Source organism: Hyla sarda, unplaced genomic scaffold (assembly GCF_029499605.1).
Source record: "Hyla sarda isolate aHylSar1 unplaced genomic scaffold, aHylSar1.hap1 scaffold_174, whole genome shotgun sequence".
NCBI lineage: Eukaryota > Metazoa > Chordata > Amphibia > Anura > Hylidae > Hyla > Hyla sarda.
Genome location: NW_026608382.1, coordinates 405434 through 430647, shown reverse-complemented (window position 1 = coordinate 430647; position 25214 = coordinate 405434). Strand labels below are relative to the sequence as shown.

General features: G+C 50.7%; 1 protein-coding gene across 1 annotated transcript; it reads right to left on the bottom strand.

The window, feature by feature from the left end:
* Positions 1 to 144: 144 nt before the first annotated feature.
* On the bottom strand, positions 145 to 22251 carry LOC130312926 (ankyrin repeat domain-containing protein 50-like; the record flags this gene model as incomplete). The annotated part of the gene is given in 5 exon segments (XM_056552619.1): positions 145 to 330; positions 6002 to 9583; positions 12339 to 12568; positions 12657 to 13093; positions 22084 to 22251. Coding segments are annotated over 3 exon segments (4185 nt in total). The 3' UTR covers positions 145 to 330; position 6002.
* Positions 22252 to 25214: the final 2963 nt, after the last annotated feature.

The window sequence follows — 25214 nt, the reverse complement described above, 5'->3', positions numbered from 1 at the left end:
GAGAAATTTGAGGTGACAAATAATAGTGTTAATGCTGCATTGACCCCGTCCCTGAGGAGCAGAATCTCTTAGTTTTCAGAACCTGCATCCCTTATTCCCTCCTTACAACAAAAACTGCATAAAAGAGAAAAAACAATATTTTAATTTTCAGTATAAAGATGAATGTAAACAAGGTAAATTCCCTGGGGTCCTCATACAGGGGTCTGCGGGGGAGGTGCTCCTGTATTCAGAACAGAAAATCCTCTAAGATCTTCGTATAAAAAAAATCAGATGGATGAGGAGTTTTCTGGGTCCTACTGCCGCCCGATCTCCTGAAACATCAGCAAATTCCTGGACAGAAATAACAAAACGACGTAAGATGCAGGCAAATCTATGTACTGAAATACTCTGTGCTGCTGTGGACCCTGCTCCTCTACTATATAACTCTCACCCTGTGACCTCCACATGTTCAGTACACGCCTCTCCTTAAATACTTTGTACTGCTGTGGACCCTGCTCCTCCACTATATAACTCTCACCCTGTGACCTCCACATGATCGGCACACTCCTTTCCTGAAATACTCTGTACTGCTGTGGACCCTGCTCCTCCACTATATAACTCTCACCCTGTGACCTCCAAATGATCAGCACACTCCTCTCCTGAAATACTCTGTACTGCTGTGGATCCTGCTATTCCACTATATAACTCTCACCCTGTGACCTCCACATGATCAGCACACTCCTCTCCCGAAATACTCTGTACTACTGTGGACCCTGCTCCTCCACTAAATAACTCTCACCCTGTGACCTCCACGCGATCGGCACACTCCTCTCCTGAAATACTCTGTACTGCTGTGGACCCTGCTCCTCCACTATATAACTCTCACCCTATGACCTCCACATGATCAGTACACTCCTCTCCTGAAATACTCTGTACTGCTGTGGACCCTGCTCCTCCTCTGTATAACTCTCACCCTGTGACCTCCACATGATCAGTACACTCCTCTCCTGAAATACTCTATACTGCTGTGGACCCTGCTCCTCCTCTATATAACTCTCACCCTGTGACCTCCACATGATCAGCACACTCCTCTCCTGAAATACTCTGTACTGCTGTGGACCTTGCTCCTCCTCTGTATAACTCTCACCCTGTGACCTCCACATGATCAGCACACTCCTCTCCTGAAATACTCTGTACTGCTGTGGACCCTGCTCCTCCACTATATAACTCTCACCCTGTGACCTCCACATGATCAGTACACTCCTCTCCTGAAATACTCTGTACTGCTGTGGACCCTGCTCCTCCTCTATATAACTCTCACCCTGTGACCTCCACATGATCAGCACACTCCTCTCCTGAAATACTCTGTACTGCTGTGGACCCTGCTCCTCCACTATATAACTCTCACCCTGTGACCTCCACATGATCAGCCCACTCCTCTCCTGAAATACTCTGTACTGCTGTGGACCCTGCTCCTCCACTAAATAACTCTCACCCTGTGACCTCCACGCGATCGGCACACTCCTCTCCTGAAATACTCTATATTGCTGTGGACCCTGCTCCTCCTCTATATAACTCTCACCCTGTGACCTCCACATGATCAGCACACTCCTCTCCTGAAATACTCTATATTGCTGTGGACCCTGCTCCTCCACTATATAACTCTCACCCTGTGACCTCCACATGATCAGCCCACTCCTCTCCTGAAATACTCTGTACTGCTGTGGACCCTGCTCCTCCTCTATATAACTCTCACCCTGTGACCTCCACATGATCAGCACACTCCTCTCCTGAAATACTCTGTACTGCTGTGGACCTTGCTCCTCCTCTGTATAACTCTCACCCTGTGACCTCCACATGATCAGCCCACTCCTCTCCTGAAATACTCTGTACTGCTGTGGACCCTGCTCCTCCTCTATATAACTCTCACCCTGTGACCTCCACATGATCAGCACACTCCTCTCCTGAAATGGTCTGGAGAACACTGCTGTAGACTAATACCATCTGTGAACAGTAGAGGACCCCAGAGCGAGGCTGCCCTGATCCACCTGGGACGACACCACAGCTCTATATAAACACAAAGGAAAACCTGAGAGAATGGAGGGTGTGAGAACTAATACAAGGGGCCGAATCACAGACACAATGGAGCCCGATATTAACCCTCTAGGAGCCACAAGGAAAAACCCTCAGCCTCTGTTATTTGAGGTTGGTCAGTGTGTGGTAAATTAGAGGCCTCTCTGCTCCCCTCTCCATGCAGATTCAGTGTGTTCTCTCTCCTCTCTGTACACTCATACACAGCCTGTGTTACTCCTGTTACTCTCCCCTCTCCATGCAGATTCAGTGTGTTCTCTCCTCACTCTGTACACTCATACACAGCCTGTGTTACTCCTGTTACTCTCCCCTCTCCATGCAGATTCAGTGTGTTCTCTCCTCTCTGTACACTCATACACAGCCTGTGTTACTCCTGTTACTCTCCCCTCTCCATGCAGATTCAGTGTGTTCTCTCCTCTCTCTGTACACTCATACACAGCCTGTGTTACTCCTGTTACTCCCCCCTCTCCATGCAGATTCAGTGTGTTCTCTCCTCTCTGTACACTCATACACAGCCTGTGTTACTCCTGTTACTCCCCCCTCTCCATGTAGATTCAGTGTGTTCTCTCCTCTCTGTACACTCATACACAGCCTGTGCTACTCCTGTTACTCCCCCCTCTCCATGCAGATTCAGTGTGTTCTCTCCTCTCTGTACACTCATACACAGCCTGTGTTACTCCTGTTACTCTCCCCTCTCCATGTAGATTCAGTGTCTTCTCTCCTCTCTCTGTACACTCATACACAGCCTGTGTTACTCCTGTTACTCTCCCCTCTCCATGTAGATTCAGTGTGTTCTCTCCTCTCTGTACACTCATACACAGCCTGTGTTACTCCTGTTACTCTCCCCTCTCCATGCAGATTCAGTGTGTTCTCTCTCCTTTCTGTACACTAATACACACCCTGTGTTACTACTGTTACTCTCCCCTCTCCATGCAGATTCAGTGTGTTCTCTCCTCTCTCTGTACACTCATACACAGCCTGTGTTACTCCTGTTACTCTCCCCTCTCCATGTAGATTCAGTGTGTTCTCTACTCTCTGTACACTCATACACAGCCTGTGTTACTCCTGTTACTCCCCCCTCTCCATGCAGATTCAGTGTGTTCTCTCCTTTCTGTACACTAATACACAGCCTGTGTTACTCCTGTTACTCTCCCCTCTCCATGTAGATTCAGTGTGTTCTCTCCTCTCTCTGTACACTCATACACACCCTGTGTTACTCCTGTTACTCTACCCTCTCCATGTAGATTCAGTGTGTTCTCTCCTCTCTGTACACTCATACACAGCCTGTGTTACTCCTGTTACTCTCCCCTCTCCATGTAGATTCAGTGTGTTCTCTCCTCTCTCTGTACACTCATACACAGCCTGTGTTACTCCTGTTACTCTCCCCTCTCCATGCAGATTCAGTGTGTTCTCTCCTCTCTGTACACTAATACACAGCCTGTGTTACTCCTGTTACTCTCCCCTCTCCATGTAGATTCAGTGTGTTCTCTCCTCTCTGTACACTCAAACACAGCCTGTGTTACTCCTGTTACTCTCCCCTCTCCATGCAGATTCAGTGTGTTCTCTCCTCTCTGTATACTCATACACAGCCTGTGTTACTCCTGTTACTCTCCCCTCTCCATGCAGATTCAGTGTCTTCTCTCCTCTCTGTACACTCATACACAGCCTGTGTTACTCCTTTTACTCCCCCCTCTCCATGCAGATTCAGTGTGTTCTCTCCTCTCTCTGTACACTCATACACAGCCTGTGTTACTCCTGTTACTCTCCCCTCTCCATGCAGATTCAGTGTGTTCTCTCCTCTCTGTACACTCATACACAGCCTGTGTTACTCCTGTTACTCTCCCCTCTCCATGCAGATTCAGTGTCTTCTCTCCTCTCTCTGTATACTCATACACAGCCTGTGTTACTCCTGTTACTCTCCCCTCTCCATGCAGATTCAGTGTGTTCTCTCTCCTCTCTGTACACTCATACACAGCCTGTGTTACTCCTGTTACTCTCCCCTCTCCATGCAGATTCAGTGTGTTCTCTCCTCTCTGTACACTCATACACAGCCTGTGTTACTCCTGTTACTCTCCCCTCTCCATGTAGATTCAGTGTGTTCTCTCCTCTCTGTATACTCATACACAGCCTGTGTTACTCCTGTTACTCCCCCCTCTCCATGCAGATTCAGTGTGTTCTCTCCTCTCTCTGTACACTCATACACAGCCTGTGTTACTCCTGTTACTCTCCCCTCTCCATGTAGATTCAGTGTGTTCTCTCCTCTCTCTGTACACTCATACACAGCCTGTGTTACTCCTGTTACTCTCCCCTCTCCATGCAGATTCAGTGTGTTCTCTCTCCTCTCTGTATACTCATACACAGCCTGTGTTACTCCTGTTACTCCCCCCTCTCCATGCAGATTCAGTGTGTTCTCTCCTCTCTGTACACTCATACACAGCCTGTGTTACTCCTGTTACTCTCCCCTCTCCATGCAGATTCAGTGTGTTCTCTCCTCTCTGTACACTAATACACACCCTGTGTTACTCCTGTTACTCTCCCCTCTCCATGTAGATTCAGTGTGTTCTCTCCTCTCTCTGTACACTCATACACACCCTGTGTTACTCCTGTTACTCTCCCCTCTCCATGTAGATTCAGTGTGTTCTCTCCTCTCTGTATACTCATACACAGCCTGTGTTACTCCTGTTACTCTCCCCTCTCCATGTAGATTCAGTGTGTTCTCTCCTCTCTGTACACTCATACACAGCCTGTGTTACTCCTGTTACTCTCCCCTCTCCATACAGATTCAGTGTGTTCTCTCCTCTCTGTATACTCATACACACCCTGTGTTACTCCTGTTACTCTCCCCTCTCTCCGTACAGATTCAGTGTGTTCTCTCATCTCTCTGTACACTCATACACAGCCTGTGCTACTCCTGTTACTCTCCCCTCTCCATACAGATTCAGTGTGTTCTCTCCTCTCTGTATACTCATACACACCCTGTGTTACTCCTGTTACTCCCCTCTCTCCGTACAGATTCAGTGTGTTCTCTCCTCTCTGTACACTCATACACACCCTGTGTTACTCCTGTTACTCTCCCCTCTCCATGTAGATTCAGTGTGTTCTCTCCTCTCTGTACACTCAAACACAGCCTGTGTTACTCCTGTTACTCTCCCCTCTCCGTACAGATTCAGAGTGTTCTCTCCTCTCTGTATACTCATACACACCCTGTGTTACTCCTGTTACTCTCCCCTCTCCATGCAGATTCAGTGTGTTCTCTCCTCACTCTGTACACTCATAAACAGCCTGTGTTACTCCTGTTACTCTCCCCTCTCCATGCAGATTCAGTGTGTTCTCTCCTCTCTCTGTACACTCATACACACCCTGTGTTACTCCTGTTACTCTCCCCTCTCCATGCAGATTCAGTGTGTTCTCTCCTCTCTCTGTATACTCATACACAGCCCCTGTTACTCCTGTTACTCTCCCCTCTCCATGTAGATTCAGTGTGTTCTCTCCTCTCTGTACACTCATACACACCCTGTGTTACTCCTGTTACTCTCCCCTCTCCATGCAGATTCAGTGTGTTCTCTCCTCTCTGTACACTCATACACAGCCTGTGTTACTCCTGTTACTCTCCCCTCTCCATGCAGATTCAGTGTGTTCTCTCCTCTCTGTACACTCAAACACAGCCTGTGTTACTCCTGTTACTCTCCCCTCTCCATGCAGATTCAGTGTGTTCTCTCCTCTCTCTGTACACTCATACACAGCCTGTGTTACTCCTGTTACTCTCTACATTATTATCTAATAATAGCCTATACTGCTCAATACAAAAAAAAATCAGTGTAAAGATGTCCACAGCCTTTATGAAAAAAAAAAATCTAGTCAATCTTGATCTATTCTCACACACAATAACTAAGAGGGTGGGGGCTTGGCATATGGTATAGGGGGCTCATACCTTATAGTGGGGTCTCCTTCCTGTAGTTGAAACCACATGTGCGGCCCTCAAACTTCAGCTTGATGGCCTGCTTGAGGTGGAGCTGAGGGTCCATAGTGGTGATGGAGATCATAGGGGAGCGTGGTGTCCCCATGAGGCCGTCCGGGTCTCCCTTAGTTGGAGAGTTCAGAGGATCCTTTGCACTGTGGGAGCGCACAACGTCTCCTGATTTCGGGGCACAATACACAAAGTCTACTGGGCTCCTGGCAGAGGGCACAAGGTCGTCTTTGTGGTCAGATGAGGTCACTAGGTTGGACGCTGTTTTCCGGAGATCCACTGGATCTACACAGGAGAAAGTCACTGGGTCATGAATGTTCTGTGAAGAGTCATTGGGGCCCCTGGGCTCCTGAGAAAACCTCACGGGTTCATCCCTGATGTTTCTGGTTTTCTTTGGCGAGTTGATGCCCTTTTTGCAGTAGATCTCGCTGGCGGCATGATGTGAGGAATACCCTGAGCTGCTGCTTTTACTTTGGATATAGTCTTTGCTATTAGGATGGCGTCTTGTGTTATCTATAGCGGGCGCTTCATCGCCGGTCCTGGGGCGAGCATATGTGGGGCTCCCATACATGGGGTTGGTGAGGATCCCGTTTCTCTTTAGCTCACGGTCTGGAGAACTCGGATTTTGGTTCCATGTTGTAATGGCTTCGCCAGTCAATCCAGGGAGGGCAGGGAAACCTACCAGGCCGGTGAGGGCCACAGCTTGTCGAGAGCGGCTGCGAGGAAGTGAGTGCTGCTGAACTTGTTGGGTGAATGTGAGGCTGTCCATGGGCACGGTGGCCTGGGAATGATAGGTTGAGGACGTCAGCATGGACCCTGCTGAGCTCTTTAAGGAGTTGTCGAGTGAGCGGCTGCCCGTTGACACTGGTGAAAGCGTGGACCAGCTGTCACCTCCACCACCTGCTCGCTCAGTCAATTCTTTTCCTGGAACCTTTGCCATTGGTCCCTGATAAGAAGGAACTCCGTGGGATTCTAGAAGATGAACTATGGCCTCATGCCCACCCTTGGCTGCTACTTTTATAGGGGTTCGTCCATAGTGGTCTGAATGAAAGGGGCTGGCATTGCCCTCCTCTAGGAGTACCCTGGCCAGTTCATAGTGCCCTTCCTGAGCTGCTATACAGAGAGGGGTGGCCCCCTGGGAGCACTGTGCATCAGTAAATGCCCCGTTTGCTATCAGAAGGTGCGCGATGTTGGCTTGCCCTCTCCAGGCGGCACAGTGTAATGGAGTCCTGTTCTCCTTGTCAAATGCATTGCAGTTTGCGTGTCCGACCTCCAGAAGAAGATGCGTCATGTCTACGTCCCCTTGCCAGCAGGAGGCATGCAGAGCCGTGCGTTCCTCTGGGTCCCTGCCCTCTTGGTCAGCACCATGCTGCAGCAGGACTTTGGCCACGTCTGTTAGTCCCTGCAGAGCTAGGAGGTGCAGCAGTGGTTTTCCTTGGGTGGTTTTCACATCAGGGTCGGCTCTTTTTCTCAAGAGTAATTCAACCGTAGCTTTGTGGCCCCCGACAGCAGCAAAGCACAAAGCCGTCATTCCATCTCTGCCAAGCTGGCTGACGGGGGAGCCTCGGTTTATCAGGAGTTCTACACAGCCGGTGTGCCCTTCTTCAGCTGCCAAGAGAAATGGCGTGTACCCTTCTCGGTCCCTCACGCCCACCTTGGCTCCTCCATCTATCAGGGTACGACAAACACTTCTCCGACCTTCACAAGCCGCCCAGTGCAGGGCAGTCCACCCCAAGTGGTCCTGATGGTTCTCATTCAGACCCCTATGTAGTAAGACTCTTACTGCCTCCTCACCATGGACTGCCGCAGCTGCTAGTAGAAGTGCCGACCGCCCTTCTATGTCTAAGACGTCTGTTGAAGCCCCCCAAAGAAGTAGCACCCTCACTGTTTCGGCATGTCCACCAGAGGCAGCTGCCAAAAGTGGCGTCATCTGGTCCTTTCCAGCTCTGTCTGGGTCTGCCCCAGCTTCGAGGAGGAGCTCTGCCACTTCTTCTTGCCCCTCGTAGGCAGCAATCAGTAGTGGTGTTAACCCTTCCTTGTCTTCCAGTAATGGATCTGCCCCATGATCCAACAATACAGATACCAGCTGTGGGTGTCTCTGGTTCCCGGTTGGCACACACAGGCAGGCGACGGCCAAGGCAGAGCGCCCATCTACATCATATTGATTCACGTTAGCTCCCGAGTCCAGTAATAATTCGGCCACCGTACCGTGGCCCATGTACGCAGCAGCCATGAGAGGAGTCCGGCCCTCCTCATCCGCACGATCTATCTCTGCCCCAGCCCTTATCAAAGCCTTCACTGGCCCCTCCTGCCCGCCCCATGCTGCTGCCCTTAGTGCTGTGCGTCCATCCGCCCCAGAGGTGTCAGGGTGAGCACCAAATGCGAGCAGAGTCTCTACAACTTCTGTGTGGCCCCCCCAGGCTGCAGCACGTAGAGGAGTCCAACCACGACTGTCGCTATGGTCATGCAGAGCACCATGTTCCAAAAGGAGCTCTACCACCGACAAGTGTCCCTGGTGCGCGGCCAATCCTAAAGGAGTCTGCTTGTCTTCATCAGTGGCCTCCAGATCAGCCCCTCTGGAAAGCATTAGCTTGACAGCCTCCAGGTTACCAGCGTGGGCCCCGGCAGCGAGCAGGGTCCTGCCAGCTCTGTCTCTCTGATTTAGTCCACCACCTGTCTCCAGCAGGAACTCCAGAGAGACACCGCGCTCCAGGGTTCTCTTGAGGGCCATTGAGTCCTCCACAATGGCGTCTCCGTCTACTTTAGGCCGGGCCAACAAGAGCAACTGCAGAATCTCCAACTCCAAAGAGACGTTGGAGGCTAAACAGTCCGACACCGGGGCCCCAGTCCACAGGAGCCATAGAGCTAAGTGACACGGCTCCAGCCCCCGAATGTCCGAAAGAAGAAGATGCTTGGCCAGCTGGGCCACCTCGGCAGGCGGCAGGCTTGGTGCCCGTGTGGATAAGTTCATGGCAAGCATGCAGTGGCCCTCTGTGACATTACACAGGTATTTCTGGGTACAGTACTTCACGTCAAGGAGCCACTCCGAGAAGCTGTGGTGGAAGAGGACCACCTGGGCGCCCTGATCCAGAGGGTGAAGCAGCACCGAGATAGATGCCAGGATCTTGCTGAACTCCTCTGCTCTCCACCCGTTTGTCTGCTTTGTCCACACGGCCTGATGGAGCTGTGCGGGGGACAGAGGAGCTGGAGAAGCCAAGATGACGTTCAGCAGAGTCCGCACCAGGCAGAATCGGCGTCCCGAAAAAAGCCGCTGGCACAGCCATAGGTAGAGCCCATTCAGAGTGCCAGGGATGTGCCGGATCTCTCGTAGGAGGATGGAGCCTTCGGAGACGCCGTCCAGGACCCGCTCCAGGAACAGGAAGCAGCCGTTACTCTTTATGTGCAGCTGGTTCAGCATCTCGGCCGTGTCTGGGGTCAGGTGCTGCCGCAGAGCCGACTCACTGTCCAGGCGGCACAGGATGTATTGCTGCACGTCCCGCACTATGTGAGCCTTACGGAGGTCGTCCATGCACAGTCTACGGAAGCCTGCGGGGACAGAAGGGGGAAAGTCACTCACCGGGGAGATTATAATCTGATGACCATAAACTAAAGGAGAGAGGATTTAATCTACAGGAGACAGGATATAATCTGATATAATCTACAGGAGGCGGGATATAATCTACAGGAGAGAGGATATAATCTGATATAATCTACAGGAGGCGGGATATAATCTACAGGAGACAGGATATAATCTACAGGAGACAGGATATAATCTGATAAAATCTACAGGAGACAGGATATAATCTACAGGAGACAGGATATAATCTGATATAATCTACAGGAGACAGGATATAATCTACAGGAGACAGGATATAATCTGATATAATCTACAGGAGACAGGATATAATCTACAGGAGACAGGATATAATCTGATATAATCTACAGGAGACAGGATATAATCTGATATAATCTACAGGAGAGAGGATATAATCTAGAGGAGACAGGATATAATCTACAGGAGAGAGGATATAATCTACAGGAGACAGGATATAATCTGATATAATCTACAGGAAACGGGATATAATCTACAGGAGACAGGATATAATCTAATATAATCTACAGGAGACAGGATATAATCTACAGGAGACAGGATATAATCTGATATAATCTACAGGAGACAGGATATAATCTAATATAATCTACAGGAGACGGGATATAATCTAATATAATCTACAGGAGACAGGATATAATCTACAGGAGACAGGATATAATCTGATATAATCTACAGGAGACAGGATATAATCTGAGATAATCTACAGGAGACAGGATATAATCTACAGGAGACAGGATATAATCTACAGGAGACAGGATATAATCTGATATAATCTACAGGAGACAGAATATAATCTACAGGAGACAGGATATAATCTACAGGAGACAGGATATAATCTGAGATAATCTACAGGAGACAAGATATAATCTGAGATAATCTACAGGAGACAGGATATAATCTACAGGAGACAGGATATAATCTACAGGAGACAGGATATAATCTACAGGAGACAGGATATAATCTACAGGAGACAGGATATAATCTACAGGAGACGAGATATAATCTGATATAATCTATAGGAGACAGGATATAATCTACAGGAGACAGGATATAATCTGATATAATCTACAGGAGACAGGATATAATCTACAGGAGACAGGATATAATCTGATATAATCTACAGGAGACGGGATATAATCTACAGGAGACAGGATATAATCTGATATAATCTACAGGAGACAGGATATAATCTACAGGAGACAGGATATAATCTACAGGAGAGAGGATATAATCTGATATAATCTACAGGAGACAGGATATAATCTACAGGAGACAGGATATAATCTGATATAATCTACAGGAGACGGGATATAATCTACAGGAGACAGGATATAATCTACAGGAGACGGGATATAATCTACAGGAGACAGGATATAATCTACAGGAGACAGGATATAATCTACAGGAGATGGGATATAATCTGATATAATTTACAGGAGACAAGATATAATCTGATATAATCTACAGGAGACGGGATATAATCTACAGGAGACAGGATATAATCTGATATAATCTACAGGAGACGGGATATAATCTACAGGAGAGAGGATATAATCTGATATAATCTACAGGAGACAGGATATAATCTACAGGAGACGGGATATAATCTACAGGAGACGGGATATAATCTACAGGAGACGGGATATAATCTACAGGAGACGGGATATAATCTACAGGAGATAGGATATAATCTGATATAATCTACAGGAGACAGGATATAATCTACAGGAGACAGGATATAATCTGATATAATCTACAGGAGACAGGATATAATCTACAGGAGACAGGATATAATCTGATATAATCTACAGGAGACAGGATATAATCTACAGGAGACAAGATATAATCTGATATAATCTACAGGAGACAGGATATAATCTGATATAATCTACAGGAGACAGGATATAATCTGATATAATCTACAGGAGACGGGATATAATCTACAGGAGACAGGATATAATCTACAGGAGACAGGATATAATCTACAGGAGACAGGATATAATCTACAGGAGACAGGATATAATCTACAGGAGACGGGATATAATCTACAGGAGACGGGATATAATCTACAGGAGACAGGATATAATCTACAGGAGACAGGATATAATCTACAGGAGACAGGATATAATCTACAGGAGACAGGATATAATCTACAGGAGACGGGATATAATCTGATATAACTTACAGGAGACAAGATATAATCTGATATAATCTACAGGAGACAGGATATAATCTGATATAACTTACAGGAGACAAGATATAATCTGATATAATCTACAGGAGACAGGATATAATCTGATATAATTTACAGGAGACAAGATATAATCTGATATAATCTACAGGAGACAGGATATAATCTGATATAATCTACAGGAGACGGGATATAATCTACAGGAGACAGGATATAATCTACAGGAGACAGGATATAATCTACAGGAGACAGGATATAATCTACAGGAGACAGGATATAATCTACAGGAGACGGGATATAATCTACAGGAGACAGGATATAATCTACAGGAGACGGGATATAATCTGATATAACTTACAGGAGACAAGATATAATCTGATATAATCTACAGGAGACAGGATATAATCTACAGGAGACAAGATATAATCTGATATAATCTACAGGACAGTTACGCTCAGTATATACGTTGTGCCTTTGGGTGGGCGGAGCCTCCTCACCTGTGAACATCCTAGTGACGGCCTTGTTCTGCCTCCGCATGGAGCATACCAGCAGCAGCCAAGGGGGGAGCAGCTCATAGTGGGCGGCCAGCAGCTCGGCAATGGTGCAGTCCGAATCCCCCGAAAATTCATCAGATCGACAACAGCAGCAAATCTCATCCACCGAGTCCACGAGGAGCAAGAGGTTCTGCGAGGGCGGCGGCAGCTCCGCCAGCGGGGTCAAGACCACCCTGAAGAAGGTGAAACAGAGAGTGACCCCTAACCCTGCAGAGCATCTCACCTACTGATCATATGACACAAAACATGTACACTGCTCACCTCTTGAATATTTCATGTAGATCCCCCCTGCAGGTGGCGCTGTCAGACACTCCCTTGTATGCGCTGATCAGGGGGCTGTTCTGCAGCTGCTGCGCCAGGCTCCGGATGAAGTTTTGCGGGTCGAGGCTGCTGTGCGCATGCGCCTGACAGAAGTGGTACGCCAGCACCCGGGAGCTGAGTCTGGAGTTCCTCCCTGCCTCGGAGGTCGGCCACAGGATCTCTGTACACAGGGCCGTCTTCCCTGAACCAGGGGCCCCAGTAATAAGAATTCCCGGGGCCCGCGCTCCGCACAGTCCCTCCAGGCAGTGCTGCAGCCTCTGCAGGGCCCATTCTCGACAGTAGAAGGGCCGACCCCGCAGCTGACAGAGCGTCATCTCACCAAGGGAACGGGGAACATAATGGAGGCCGGAACAGGAAGAGGCAGCGAGGAGACAGACCTGCAGGAGAGACAAGGACATGATAAGACACCGCACTGCAGGAAAGACAAGGACATGATAAGACACCGCACTGCAGGAGAGACAAGGACATGATAAGACACCGCACTGCAGGAAAGACAAGGACATGATAAGACACCACACTGCACGAGAGAAAAGGACATGATAAGACACCGCACTGCAGGAGAGACAAGGACATGATAAGACACCGCACTGCACGAAAGACCAGGACATGATAAGACACCGCACTGCAGGAAAGACAAGGACATGATAAGACACCACACTGCACGAGAGAAAAGGACATGATAAGACACCGCACTGCACGAGACACAAGGACATGATAAGACACCGCACTGCAGGAGAGAAAAGGACATGATAAGACACCGCACTGCACGAGACACAAGGACATGATAAGACACCGCACTGCAGGAGAGAAAAGGACATGATAACACACCGCACTGCACGAGAGAAAAGGACATGATAAGACAGCGCACTGCACGAGAGACAAGGACATGATAAGACACCGCACTGCACGAAAGACCAGGACATGATAAGACACCGCACTGCACAAGAGAAAAGGACATGATAAGACACCGCACTGCAGGAGAGAAAAGGACATGATAAGACACCGCACTGCAGGAGAGACAAGGACATGATAAGACACCGCACTGCACGAGAGAAAAGGACATGATAAGACACCGCACTGCAGGAAAGACAAGGACATGATAAGACACCGCACTGCAGGAGAGACAAGGAAATGATAAGACACCGCACTGCAGGAGAGACAAGAACATGATAAGGCACCGCACTGCACGAGAGAAAAGGACATGATAAGACACCGCACTGCACGAGAGAAAAGGACATGATAACACACCGCACTGCACGAGAGAAAAGGACATGATAAGACAACGCACTGCACGAGAGACAAGGACATGATAAGACACCGCACTGCACGAAAGACCAGGACATGATAAGACAGCGCACTGCACAAGAGAAAAGGACATGATAAGACACCGCACTGCAGGAGAGACAAGGACATGATAAGACACCGCACTGCACGAGACACAAGGACATGATAAGACACCGCACTGCAGGAGAGAAAAGGACATGATAAGACACCGCACTGCAGGAGAGACAAGGACATGATAAGACACCGCACTGCACGAGAGAAAAGGACATGATAAGACACCGCACTGCAGGAAAGACAAGGACATGATAAGACACCGCACTGCAGGAGAGACAAGGAAATGATAAGACACCGCACTGCAGGAGAGACAAGAACATGATAAGGCACCGCACTGCACGAGAGAAAAGGACATGATAAGACACCGCACTGCACGAGAGAAAAGGACATGATAAGACACCGCACTGCAGGAGAGAAAAGGACATGATAACACACCGCACTGCACGAGAGAAAAGGACATGATAAGACAACGCACTGCACGAGAGACAAGGACATGATAAGACAACGCACTGCACGAGAGACAAGGACATGATAAGACACCGCACTGCACGAAAGACCAGGACATGATAAGACACCGCACTGCACAAGAGAAAAGGACATGATAAGACACCGCACTGCAGGAGAGAAAAGGACATGATAAGACACCGCACTGCAGGAGAGACAAGGACATGATAAGACACCGCACTGCACGAGAGAAAAGGACATGATAAGACACCGCACTGCAGGAAAGACAAGGACATGATAAGACACCGCACTGCAGGAGAGACAAGGAAATTATAAGACACCGCACTGCAGGAGAGACAAGAACATGATAAGGCACCGCACTGCACGAGAGAAAAGGACATGATAAGACACCACACTGCACGAGAGAAAAGGACATGATAAGACACCGCACTGCAGGAGAGAAAAGGACATGATAACACACCGCACTGCACGAGAGAAAAGGACATGATAAGACAACGCACTGCACGAGAGACAAGGACATGATAAGACACCGCACTGCACGAAAGACCAGGACATGATAAGACAGCGCACTGCACAAGAGAAAAGGACATGATAAGACACCGCACTGCAGGAGAGACAAGGACATGATAAGACACCGCACTGCACGAGACACAAGGACATGATAAGACACCGCACTGCAGGAGAGAAAAGGACATGATAAGACACGGCACTGCAGGAGAGACAAGGACATGATAAGACACCGCACTGCACGAGAGAAAAGGACATGATAAGACACCGCACTGCAGGAAAGACAAGGACATGATAAGACACCGCACTGCACGAGAGACAAGGACATGATAAGACACCGCACTGCAGGAGAGACAAGGACATGATAAGACACCGCACTGCAGGAGAGACAAGACATGATAAGACCCTGCACTGCACGAGAGACAAGGACATGATAAGACACCGCACTGCAGGAAAGACAAGGACATGATAAGACACCGCACTGCACGAGACACAAGGACATGATAAGACACCGCCCTGCACGAGACACAAGGACATGATAAGACACCGCACTGCAGGAGAGACAAGGACATGATAAGACACCGCACTGCAGGAGAGACAAGGACATGATAAGACACCGCACTGCACGAGAGACAAGGACATGATAAGTCACCGCACTGCAGGAGAGACAAGGACATGATAAGACACCGCACTGCACGAGAGACAAGGAAATGATAAGACACCGCACTGCAGGAGAGACAAGGACATGATAAGACACCGCACTGCAGGAGAGACAAGGACATGATAAGACACCGCACTGCACGAGAGACAAGGACATGATAAGACACCGCACTGCAGGAGAGACAAGGACATGATAAGACCCTGCACTGCACGAGACACAAGGACATGATAAGACACCGCACTGCAGGAGACACAAGGACATGATAAGACACCGCACTGCAGGAGAGACACAAGGACATGATAAGACACCGCACTGCAGGAGAGAAAAGGACATGATAAGACACCGCACTGCAGGAGAGACAAGGACATGATAAGACACCGCACTGCACGAGAGACAAGGACATGATAAGACACCACATTGCAGGAGAGACAAGGACATGATAAGACACCGCACTGCAGGAGAGACAAGGACATGATAAGACACCGCACTGCAGGAAAGACAAGGACATGATAAGACACCACACTGCACGAGAGACAAGGACATGATAAGACACCGCACTGCAGGAGAGACAAGGACATGATAAGACACCGCACTGCAGGAGAGACAAGGACATGATAAGACACCACACTGCAGGAGAGACAAGGACATGATAAGACACCGCACTGCAGGAGAGACAAGACATGATAAGACCCTGCACTGCACGAGACACAAGGACATGATAAGACACCACACTGCAGGAGAGACAAGGACATGATAAGACACAGCACTGCAGGAGACACAAGGACATGATAAGACAAGGACATGATAAGACACCGCACTGCAGGAAAGACAAGGACATGATAGGACACCACACTGCAGGAAAGACAAGGACATGATAAGACACCGCACGGCAGGAGAGACAAGGAAATGATAAGACACCGAACTGCACGACACACAAGGACATGATAAGACACCGCACTGCAGGAGAGACAAGGACATGATAAGACCCTGCACTGCACGAGACACAAGGACATGATAAGACACCTCACTGCAGGAGAGAAAAGGACATGATAAGACACTGCACTGCAGGAAAGACAAGGACATGATAAGACACCGCACTGCAGGAGACACAAGGACATGATAAGACCCTGCACTGCACGAGACACAAGGACATGATAAGACACCACACTGCAGGAGAGACAAGGAAATGATAAGACACCGCACTGCAGGAGAGACAAGGACATGATAAGACACCGCACTGCAGGAGAGAAAAGGACATGATAACACACCGCACTGCACGAGAGAAAAGGACATGATAAGACACCGCACTGCAGGAGAGACAAGGACATGATAAGACACTGCACTGCACAAGAGAAAAGGACATGATAAGACACCGCACTGCAGGAAAGACAAGGACATGATAAGACACCGCACTGCAGGAGAGACAAGGAAATGATAAGACACCGCACTGCAGGAGAGACAAGAACATGATAAGGCACCGCACTGCACGAGAGAAAAGGACATGATAAGACACCGCACTGCACGAGAGAAAAGGACATGATAAGACACCGCGCTGCACGAGAGACACAAGGACATGATAAGACACCACACTGCAGGAGAGACACAAGGACATGATAAGACACTGCTCTGCAGGAGAGACACAAGGACATGATAAGACACTGCTCTGCAGGAGAGACAAGAACATGATAAGGCACCGCACTGCACGAGAGAAAAGGACATGATAAGACACCGCACTGCAGGAGAGACAAGAACATGATAAGGCACCGCACTGCACGAGAGAAAAGGACATGATAAGACACCGCACTGCAGGAGACACAAGGACATGATAAGACACCGCACTGCAGGAGACACAAGGACATGATAAGACACCGCACTGCACGAGAGACAAGGACATGATAAGACACCGCACTGCACGAGACACAAGGACATGATAAGACACCACACTGCAGGAGAGACAAGGACATGATAAGACACCACACTGCAGGAGAGACAAGGACATGATAAGACACAGCACTGCAGGAGAGACAAGGACATGATAAGACACCGCACTGCAGGAGACACAAGGACATGATAAGACACCGCACTGCAGGAGAGACAAGGACATGATAAGACACCACACTGCAGGAGAGACAAGGACATGATAAGACACCACACTGCAGGAGAGAAATGGATATGATAAGACACCACACTGCAGGAGAGACAAGGACATGATAAGACACCGCACTGCACGAGAGACAAGGACATGATAAGACACCGCACTGCAGGAAAGACAAGGACATGATAAGACACCGCACTGCACGAGACACAAGGACATGATAAGACACCACACTGCAGGAGAGACAAGGACATGATAAGACACAGCACTGCAGGAGAGACAAGGACATGATAAGACACCGCACTGCAGGAGACACAAGGACATGATAAGACACCGCACTGCAGGAGAGACAAGGACATGATAAGACACCACACTGCAGGAGAGAAATGGATATGATATGACACCGCACTGCACGAGAGACAAGGACATGATAAGACACCGCACTGCACGAGAGACAAGGACATGATAAGACCCTGCACTGCAGGAGAGACAAGGACATGATAAGACACCGCACTGCACGAGACACAAGGACATGATAAGACAAGGACATGATAAGACAACGCACTGCACGAGAGACAAGGACATGATAAGACACCGCGCTGCAGGAGACACAAGGACATGATAAGACGCCGCACTGCAGGAGAGACAAGGACATGATAAGACACCGCACTGCAGGAGACACAAGGACATGATAAGACGCCGCACTGCAGGAGACACAAGGAGTAGAAAGAATATAAGAGGACCCTGATACAGGCTGGAGAAGGCAACTGGGGTACATGTGCCCCCCCAATTCATGTCCACTACATGTACCCCCCAATACATGTCCACTACATGTACCCCCCAATACATGCCCACTACATGTACCCCCCAATACATGTCCGATACATGTGCCCCCGAATACATGCCCACTACATGTGCCCCCAATACATGTCCCATACATGTGCCCCCCAACACATGTTCCATACATGTGCCCCCCCAATACATGTCCGATACATGTGCCCCCCCAATACATGTCCGATACATGTGCCCCCCCAATACATGTCCGATACATGTGCCCCCCAATACATGTCCGATACATGTGCCCCCCCAATACATGTCCGATACATGTGCCCCCAACACATGTCCCATACATGTGCCCCCCCAATACATGTCCGATACATGTGCCCCCCCAATACATGTCCGATACATGTGCCCCCCAATACATGTCCGATACATGTGCCCCCCAATACATGTGCCCCCCAATACATGTCCCATACATGTGCCCCCCAATACATGTCCGATACATGTGCACCCCAATACATGTGCCCCCCAATACATGTCCCATACATGTGCCCCCCAATACATGTCCCATACATGTGCCCCCCAATACATGTCCCATACATGAGCCCCCCTAATACATGTCCCATACATGTGCCCCCCAATACATGTCCCATACATGAGCCCCCAATACATGTCCCATACATGTGCCCCCCAATACATGTCCCATACATGTGTCCCCCAATACATGTCCCATACATGTGCCCCCCTAATACATGTCCGATACATGTGCCCCCCTTAATACTTGTCCGATACATGTGCCCCCCTTAATACATGTCGATACATGTGCCCCCTAATACATGTCCGATACATGTGCCCCCCTTAATACATGTCCGATACATTTCCCCCCATACATGTGACCCCCCAATACATGTCCGATACATGTGACCCCCTAATACATGTCCGATACATTTGCCCCCCTTAATATATGTCGATACATGTGCCCCCCAATACATGTCCCATATTTCCCCCCCCAATACATGTGCCCCCCAATACATATAGGTATAGGGGTGCAGGGGGGGAGCAGGTATAGGGGTGCGGGGGGGAGCAGGTATAGGGGTGCGGGGGGAGCAGGTATAGGGGTGCGGGGGGGAGCAGGTATAGGGGTGCGGGGGGGAGCAGGTATAGGGGTGCGGGGGGGAGCAGGTATAGGGGTGCGGGGGGGAGCAGGTATAGGGGTGCGGGGGGGAGCAGGTATAGAGGTGCGGGGGGGAGCAGGTATAGGGGTGCCGGGGGAGCAGGTATAGGGGTGCGGGGGGAGCAGGTATAGAGGTGCGGGGGGGAGCAGATATAGGGGTGCGGGGGGGGAGCAGGTATAGGGGTGCGGGGGGGGAGCAGGTATAGGGGTGCGGGGGGGGGAGCAGGTATAGGGGTGCGGGGGGGGGAGCAGGTATAGGGGTGCGGGGGGGAGCAGGTATAGGGGTGCGGGGGGGAGCAGGTATAGGGGTGCGGGGGGAGCAGGTATAGGGGTGCGGGGGGAGCAGGTATAGGGGTGCGGGGGGGAGCAGGTATAGGGGTGCGGGGGGGGAGCAGGTATAGGGGTGCGGGGGGGGGAGCAGGTATAGGGGTGCGGGGGGAGCAGGTATAGAGGTGCGGTGGGGAGCAGGTATAGGGGTGCGGGGGGGGAGCAGGTATAGGGGTGCGGGGGGGGAGCAGGGATAGGGGTGCGGGGGGGGAGCAGGGATAGGGGTGCGGGGGGGGAGCAGGTATAGAGGTGCGGGGGGGAGCAGGTATAGAGGTGCGGTGGGGAGCAGGTATAGGGGTGCGGGGGGGAGCAGGTATAGGGGTGCGGGGGGGAGCAGGTATAGGGGTGCGGGGGGGAGCAGGTATAGAGGTGCGGGGGGAGCAGGTATAGAGGTGCGGAGGGGAGCAGGTATAGAGGTGCGGGGGGGGAGCAGGTATAGAGGTGCAGGGGGGGAGCAGGTATAGGGGTGCGGGGGGAGCAGGTATAGGGGTGCGGGGGGAGCAGGTATAGGGGTGCGGGGGGAGCAGGTATAGGGGTGCGGGGGGAGCAGGTATAGGGGTGCGGGGGGAGCAGGTATAGGGGTGCGGGGGGAGCAGGTATAGGGGTGCGGGGGGAGCAGGTATAGGGGTGCGGGGGGAGCAGGTATAGAGGTGCGGGGGGGAGCAGGTATAGAGGTGCGGGGGGAAGCAGGTATAGAGGTGCGGGGGGGAGCAGGTATAGAGGTGCGGGGGGGAGCAGGTATAGAGGTGCGGGGGGGAGCAGGTATAGAGGTGCGGGGGGGAGCAGGTATAGAGGTGCGAGGGGGGAGCAGGTATAGAGGTGCGGGGGGAGCAGGTATAGAGGTGCGAGGGGGGAGCAGGTATAGAGGTGCGGGGGGGAGCAGGTATAGGGGTGCGGGGGGAGCAGGTATAGGGGTGCGGGGGGAGCAGGTATAGGGGTGCGGGGGGAGCAGGTATAGGGGTGCGGAGGGGAGCAGGTATAGAGGTGCGGGGGGGAGCAGGTATAGGGGTGCGGGGGGGAGCAGGTATAGGGGTGCGGGGGGGAGCAGGTATAGGGGTGCGGGGGGGAGCAGGTATAGGGGTGCGGGGGGGAGCAGGTATAGGGGTGCGGGGGGGAGCAGGTATAGGGGTGCGGGGGGGAGCAGGTATAGGGGTGCGGTGGGGAGCAGGTATAGGGGTGCGGGGGGGAGCAGGTATAGAGGTGCGGGGGGGAGCAGGTATAGGGGTGCGGGGGGGAGCAGGTATAGGGGTGCGGGGGGAGCAGGTATAGGGGTGCGGGGGGGAGCAGGTATAGAGGTGCGGGGGGAGCAGGTATAGAGGTGCGGGGGGGAGCAGGTATAGAGGTGCGGGGGGAGCAGGTATAGAGGTGCGGGGGGAGTAGGTATAGAGGTGCGGGGGGAGCAGGTATAGGGGTGCGGGGGGGAGCAGGTATAGGGGTGCGGGGGGGAGCAGGTATAGAGGTGCGGGGGGAGCAGGTATAGAGGTGCGGGGGGAGTAGGTATAGAGGTGCGGGGGGAGCAGGTATAGGGGTGCGGTGGGGAGCAGGTATAGGGGTGCGGTGGGGAGCAGGTATAGGGGTGCGGTGGGGAGCAGGTATAGGGGTGCGGTGGGGAGCAGGTATAGAGGTGCGGGGGGGAGCAGGTATAGAGGTGCGGGGGGAGCAGGTATAGGGGTGCGGGGGGAGCAGGTATAGGGGTGCGGGGGGGAGCAGGTATAGAGGTGCGGGGGGGAGCAGGTATAGGGGTGCGGGGGGGAGCAGGTATAGAGGTGCGGGGGGAGCAGGTATAGAGGTGCGGGGGGAGCAGGTATAGAGGTGCGGGGGGAGCAGGTATAGAGGTGCGGGGGGAGCAGGTATAGGGGTGCGGGGGGAGCAGGTATAGAGGTGCGGGGGGAGCAGGTATAGGGGTGCGGGGGGAGCAGGTATAGAGGTGCGGGGGGAGCAGGTATAGGGGTGCGGGGGGGAGCAGGTATAGGGGTGCGGGGGGAGCAGGTATAGAGGTGTGGGATGGTATAGCAGTCACCTGTGGGGTGCAGTCTCTTCTGTCCTCTGGTGGTCACTATGTACAGGGTGCGGTCTCTTCTGGTCGGAGCAGCTGTCTCTCCATGGTTGTGGCTTCTTATGGAGTCTGTTCCAGAGGTCTCTCTCCTTACATAACTGACTCTGCACTCTCACCTTTCACTCTGAGGGTGTCTCTTTTCACTCTGAGGGTCTCTCCTCCCCCTCTCGCTCTGAGGGTGTCTCTTCTCACTCTGAGGGTGTCTCTTCTCACTCTGAGGGTCTCTCCTCTAACTCTGAGGGTCTCTCCTCCCCCTCTCGCTCTGAGGGTCTCTCCTCTCACTCTGAGGGTGTCTCTTCTCACTCTGAGGGTCTCTCCTCTCACTCTGAGGGTGTCTCTTCTCACTCTGAGGGTGTCTCTTCTCACTCTGAGGGTGTCTCTTCTCACTCTGAGGGTCTCTCCTCTAACTCTGAGGGTCTCTCTTCTCACTCTGAGGGTCTCTCCTCCCCCTCTCGCTCTGAGGGTGTCTCCTCTCACACTCTTCTCTCTGTGGTGACTTCCTCCAGCACTCTCTTACACTCTCTTCCCTGTGCTGTCACTTCCTGCTCGGTGAGTGCCCGGGGGTGACAGCCGGTCCCGCCCTCCCTCTCCCGGTGCTGTCCCCGCATTCCACACACATTGTATCGTCCTGTACACTGCGCCGGGATACAGTGTGACCACTCCTGAGAGGATTAGATACATTGTATCCTACTGTACACTGCACCGGGATACAGTGTATGCAGTGTGACCACATGTGAGGATTAGATACAGTGTGATGATTAGATACAGTGTGACCACATGGGAGGATTAGATACAGTGTGACCACATGGGAGGATTAGATACAGTGTGACTACAAGAGGGGATCTCACCTGTGAGGATTAGATACAGTGTGACTACAAGAGGGGATCTCACCTGTGAGGATTAGATACAGTGTGACTACAAGAGGGGATCCCACCTGTGAGGATTAGATACAGTGTGACTACAAGAGGGGATCTCACCTGTGAGGATTAGATACAGTGTGACCACATGTGAGGATTAGATACAGTGTGAACACATGTGAGGATTAGATACAGTGTGACTACAAGAGGGGATCTCACCTGTGAGGATTAGATACAGTGTGACTACAAGAGGGGATCCCACCTGTGAGGATTAGATACAGTGTGACTACAAGAGGGGATCCCACCTGTGAGGATTAGATACAGTGTGACTACAAGAGGGGATCTCACCTGTGAGGATTAGATACAGTGTGACTACAAGAGGGGATCCCACCTGTGAGGATTAGATACAGTGTGACTACAAGAGGGGATCCCACCTGTGAGGATTAGATACAGTGTGACTACAAGAGGGGATCCCACCTGTGAGGATTAGATACAGTGTGACTACAAGAGGGGATCCCACCTGTGAGGATTAGATACAGTGTGACTACAAGAGGGGATCACACCTGTGAGGATTAGATACAGTGTGACTACAAGAGGGGATCCCACCTGTGAGGATTAGATACAGTGTGACTACAAGAGGGGATCCCACCTGTGAGGATTAGATACAGTGTGACTACAAGAGGGGATCCCACCTGTGAGGATTAGATACAGTGTGACTACAAGAGGAGATCCCACCTGTGAGGATTAGATACAGTGTGACTACAAGAGGGTATCTCACCTGTGAGGATTAGATACAGTGTGACTACAATAGGGGATCTCACCTGTGAGGATTAGATACAGTGTGACTACAAGAGGGGATCCTACCTGTGAGGATTAGATACAGTGTTACTAGAAGGGTGGATCCCACCCTACCTGTGAGGATTAGATACAGTGTTACTAGAAGGGTGGATCCCACCTGTGAGGATTAGATACAGTGTGACTACAAGAGGGGATCCCACCTGTGAGGATTAGATACAGTGTCACTACAAGAGGGGATCCCACCTGTGAGGATTAGATACAGTGTGACTACAAGAGGGGATCTCACCTGTGAGGATTAGATACAGTGTGACCACATGTGAGGATTAGATACAGTGTGACCACATGTGAGGATTAGATACAGTGTGACTACAAGAGGGGATCTCACCTGTGAGGATTAGATACAGTGTGACTACAAGAGGGGATCCCACCTGTGAGGATTAGATACAGTGTGACTACAAGAGGGGATCCCACCTGTGAGGATTAGATACAGTGTGACTACAAGAGGGGATCTCACCTGTGAGGATTAGATACAGTGTGACTACAAGAGGGGATCCCACCTGTGAGGATTAGATACAGTGTGACTACAAGAGGGGATCCCACCTGTGAGGATTAGATACAGTGTGACTACAAGAGGGGATCCCACCTGTGAGGATTAGATACAGTGTGACTACAAGAGGGGATCCCACCTGTGAGGATTAGATACAGTGTGACTACAAGAGGGGATCACACCTGTGAGGATTAGATACAGTGTGACTACAAGAGGGGATCCCACCTGTGAGGATTAGATACAGTGTGACTACAAGAGGGGATCCCACCTGTGAGGATTAGATACAGTGTGACTACAAGAGGGGATCCCACCTGTGAGGATTAGATACAGTGTGACTACAAGAGGAGATCCCACCTGTGAGGATTAGATACAGTGTGACTACAAGAGGGTATCTCACCTGTGAGGATTAGATACAGTGTGACTACAATAGGGGATCTCACCTGTGAGGATTAGATACAGTGTGACTACAAGAGGGGATCCTACCTGTGAGGATTAGATACAGTGTTACTAGAAGGGTGGATCCCACCTGTGAGGATTAGATACAGTGTGACTACAAGAGGGGATCCCATCTGTGAGGATTAGATACAGTGTCACTACAAGAGGGGATCCCACCTGTGAGGATTAGATACAGTGTTACTAGAAGAGTGGATCACACCTGTGAGGATTAGATACATTGTTACTAGAAGAGGGTATCACACCTGTGAGGATTAGATACAGTGTTACTAGAAGAGTGGATCACACCTGTGAGGATTAGATACAGTGTTACTAGAAGAGGGTATCACACCTGTGAGGTTTAGATACAGTGGCTCAGCAGACAGTATCACACCAGTAAGGATTAGATACAGACACTGAGTGGTCTGTCTTACTCAAGAGGCTTAGATACAGCTGTAAAC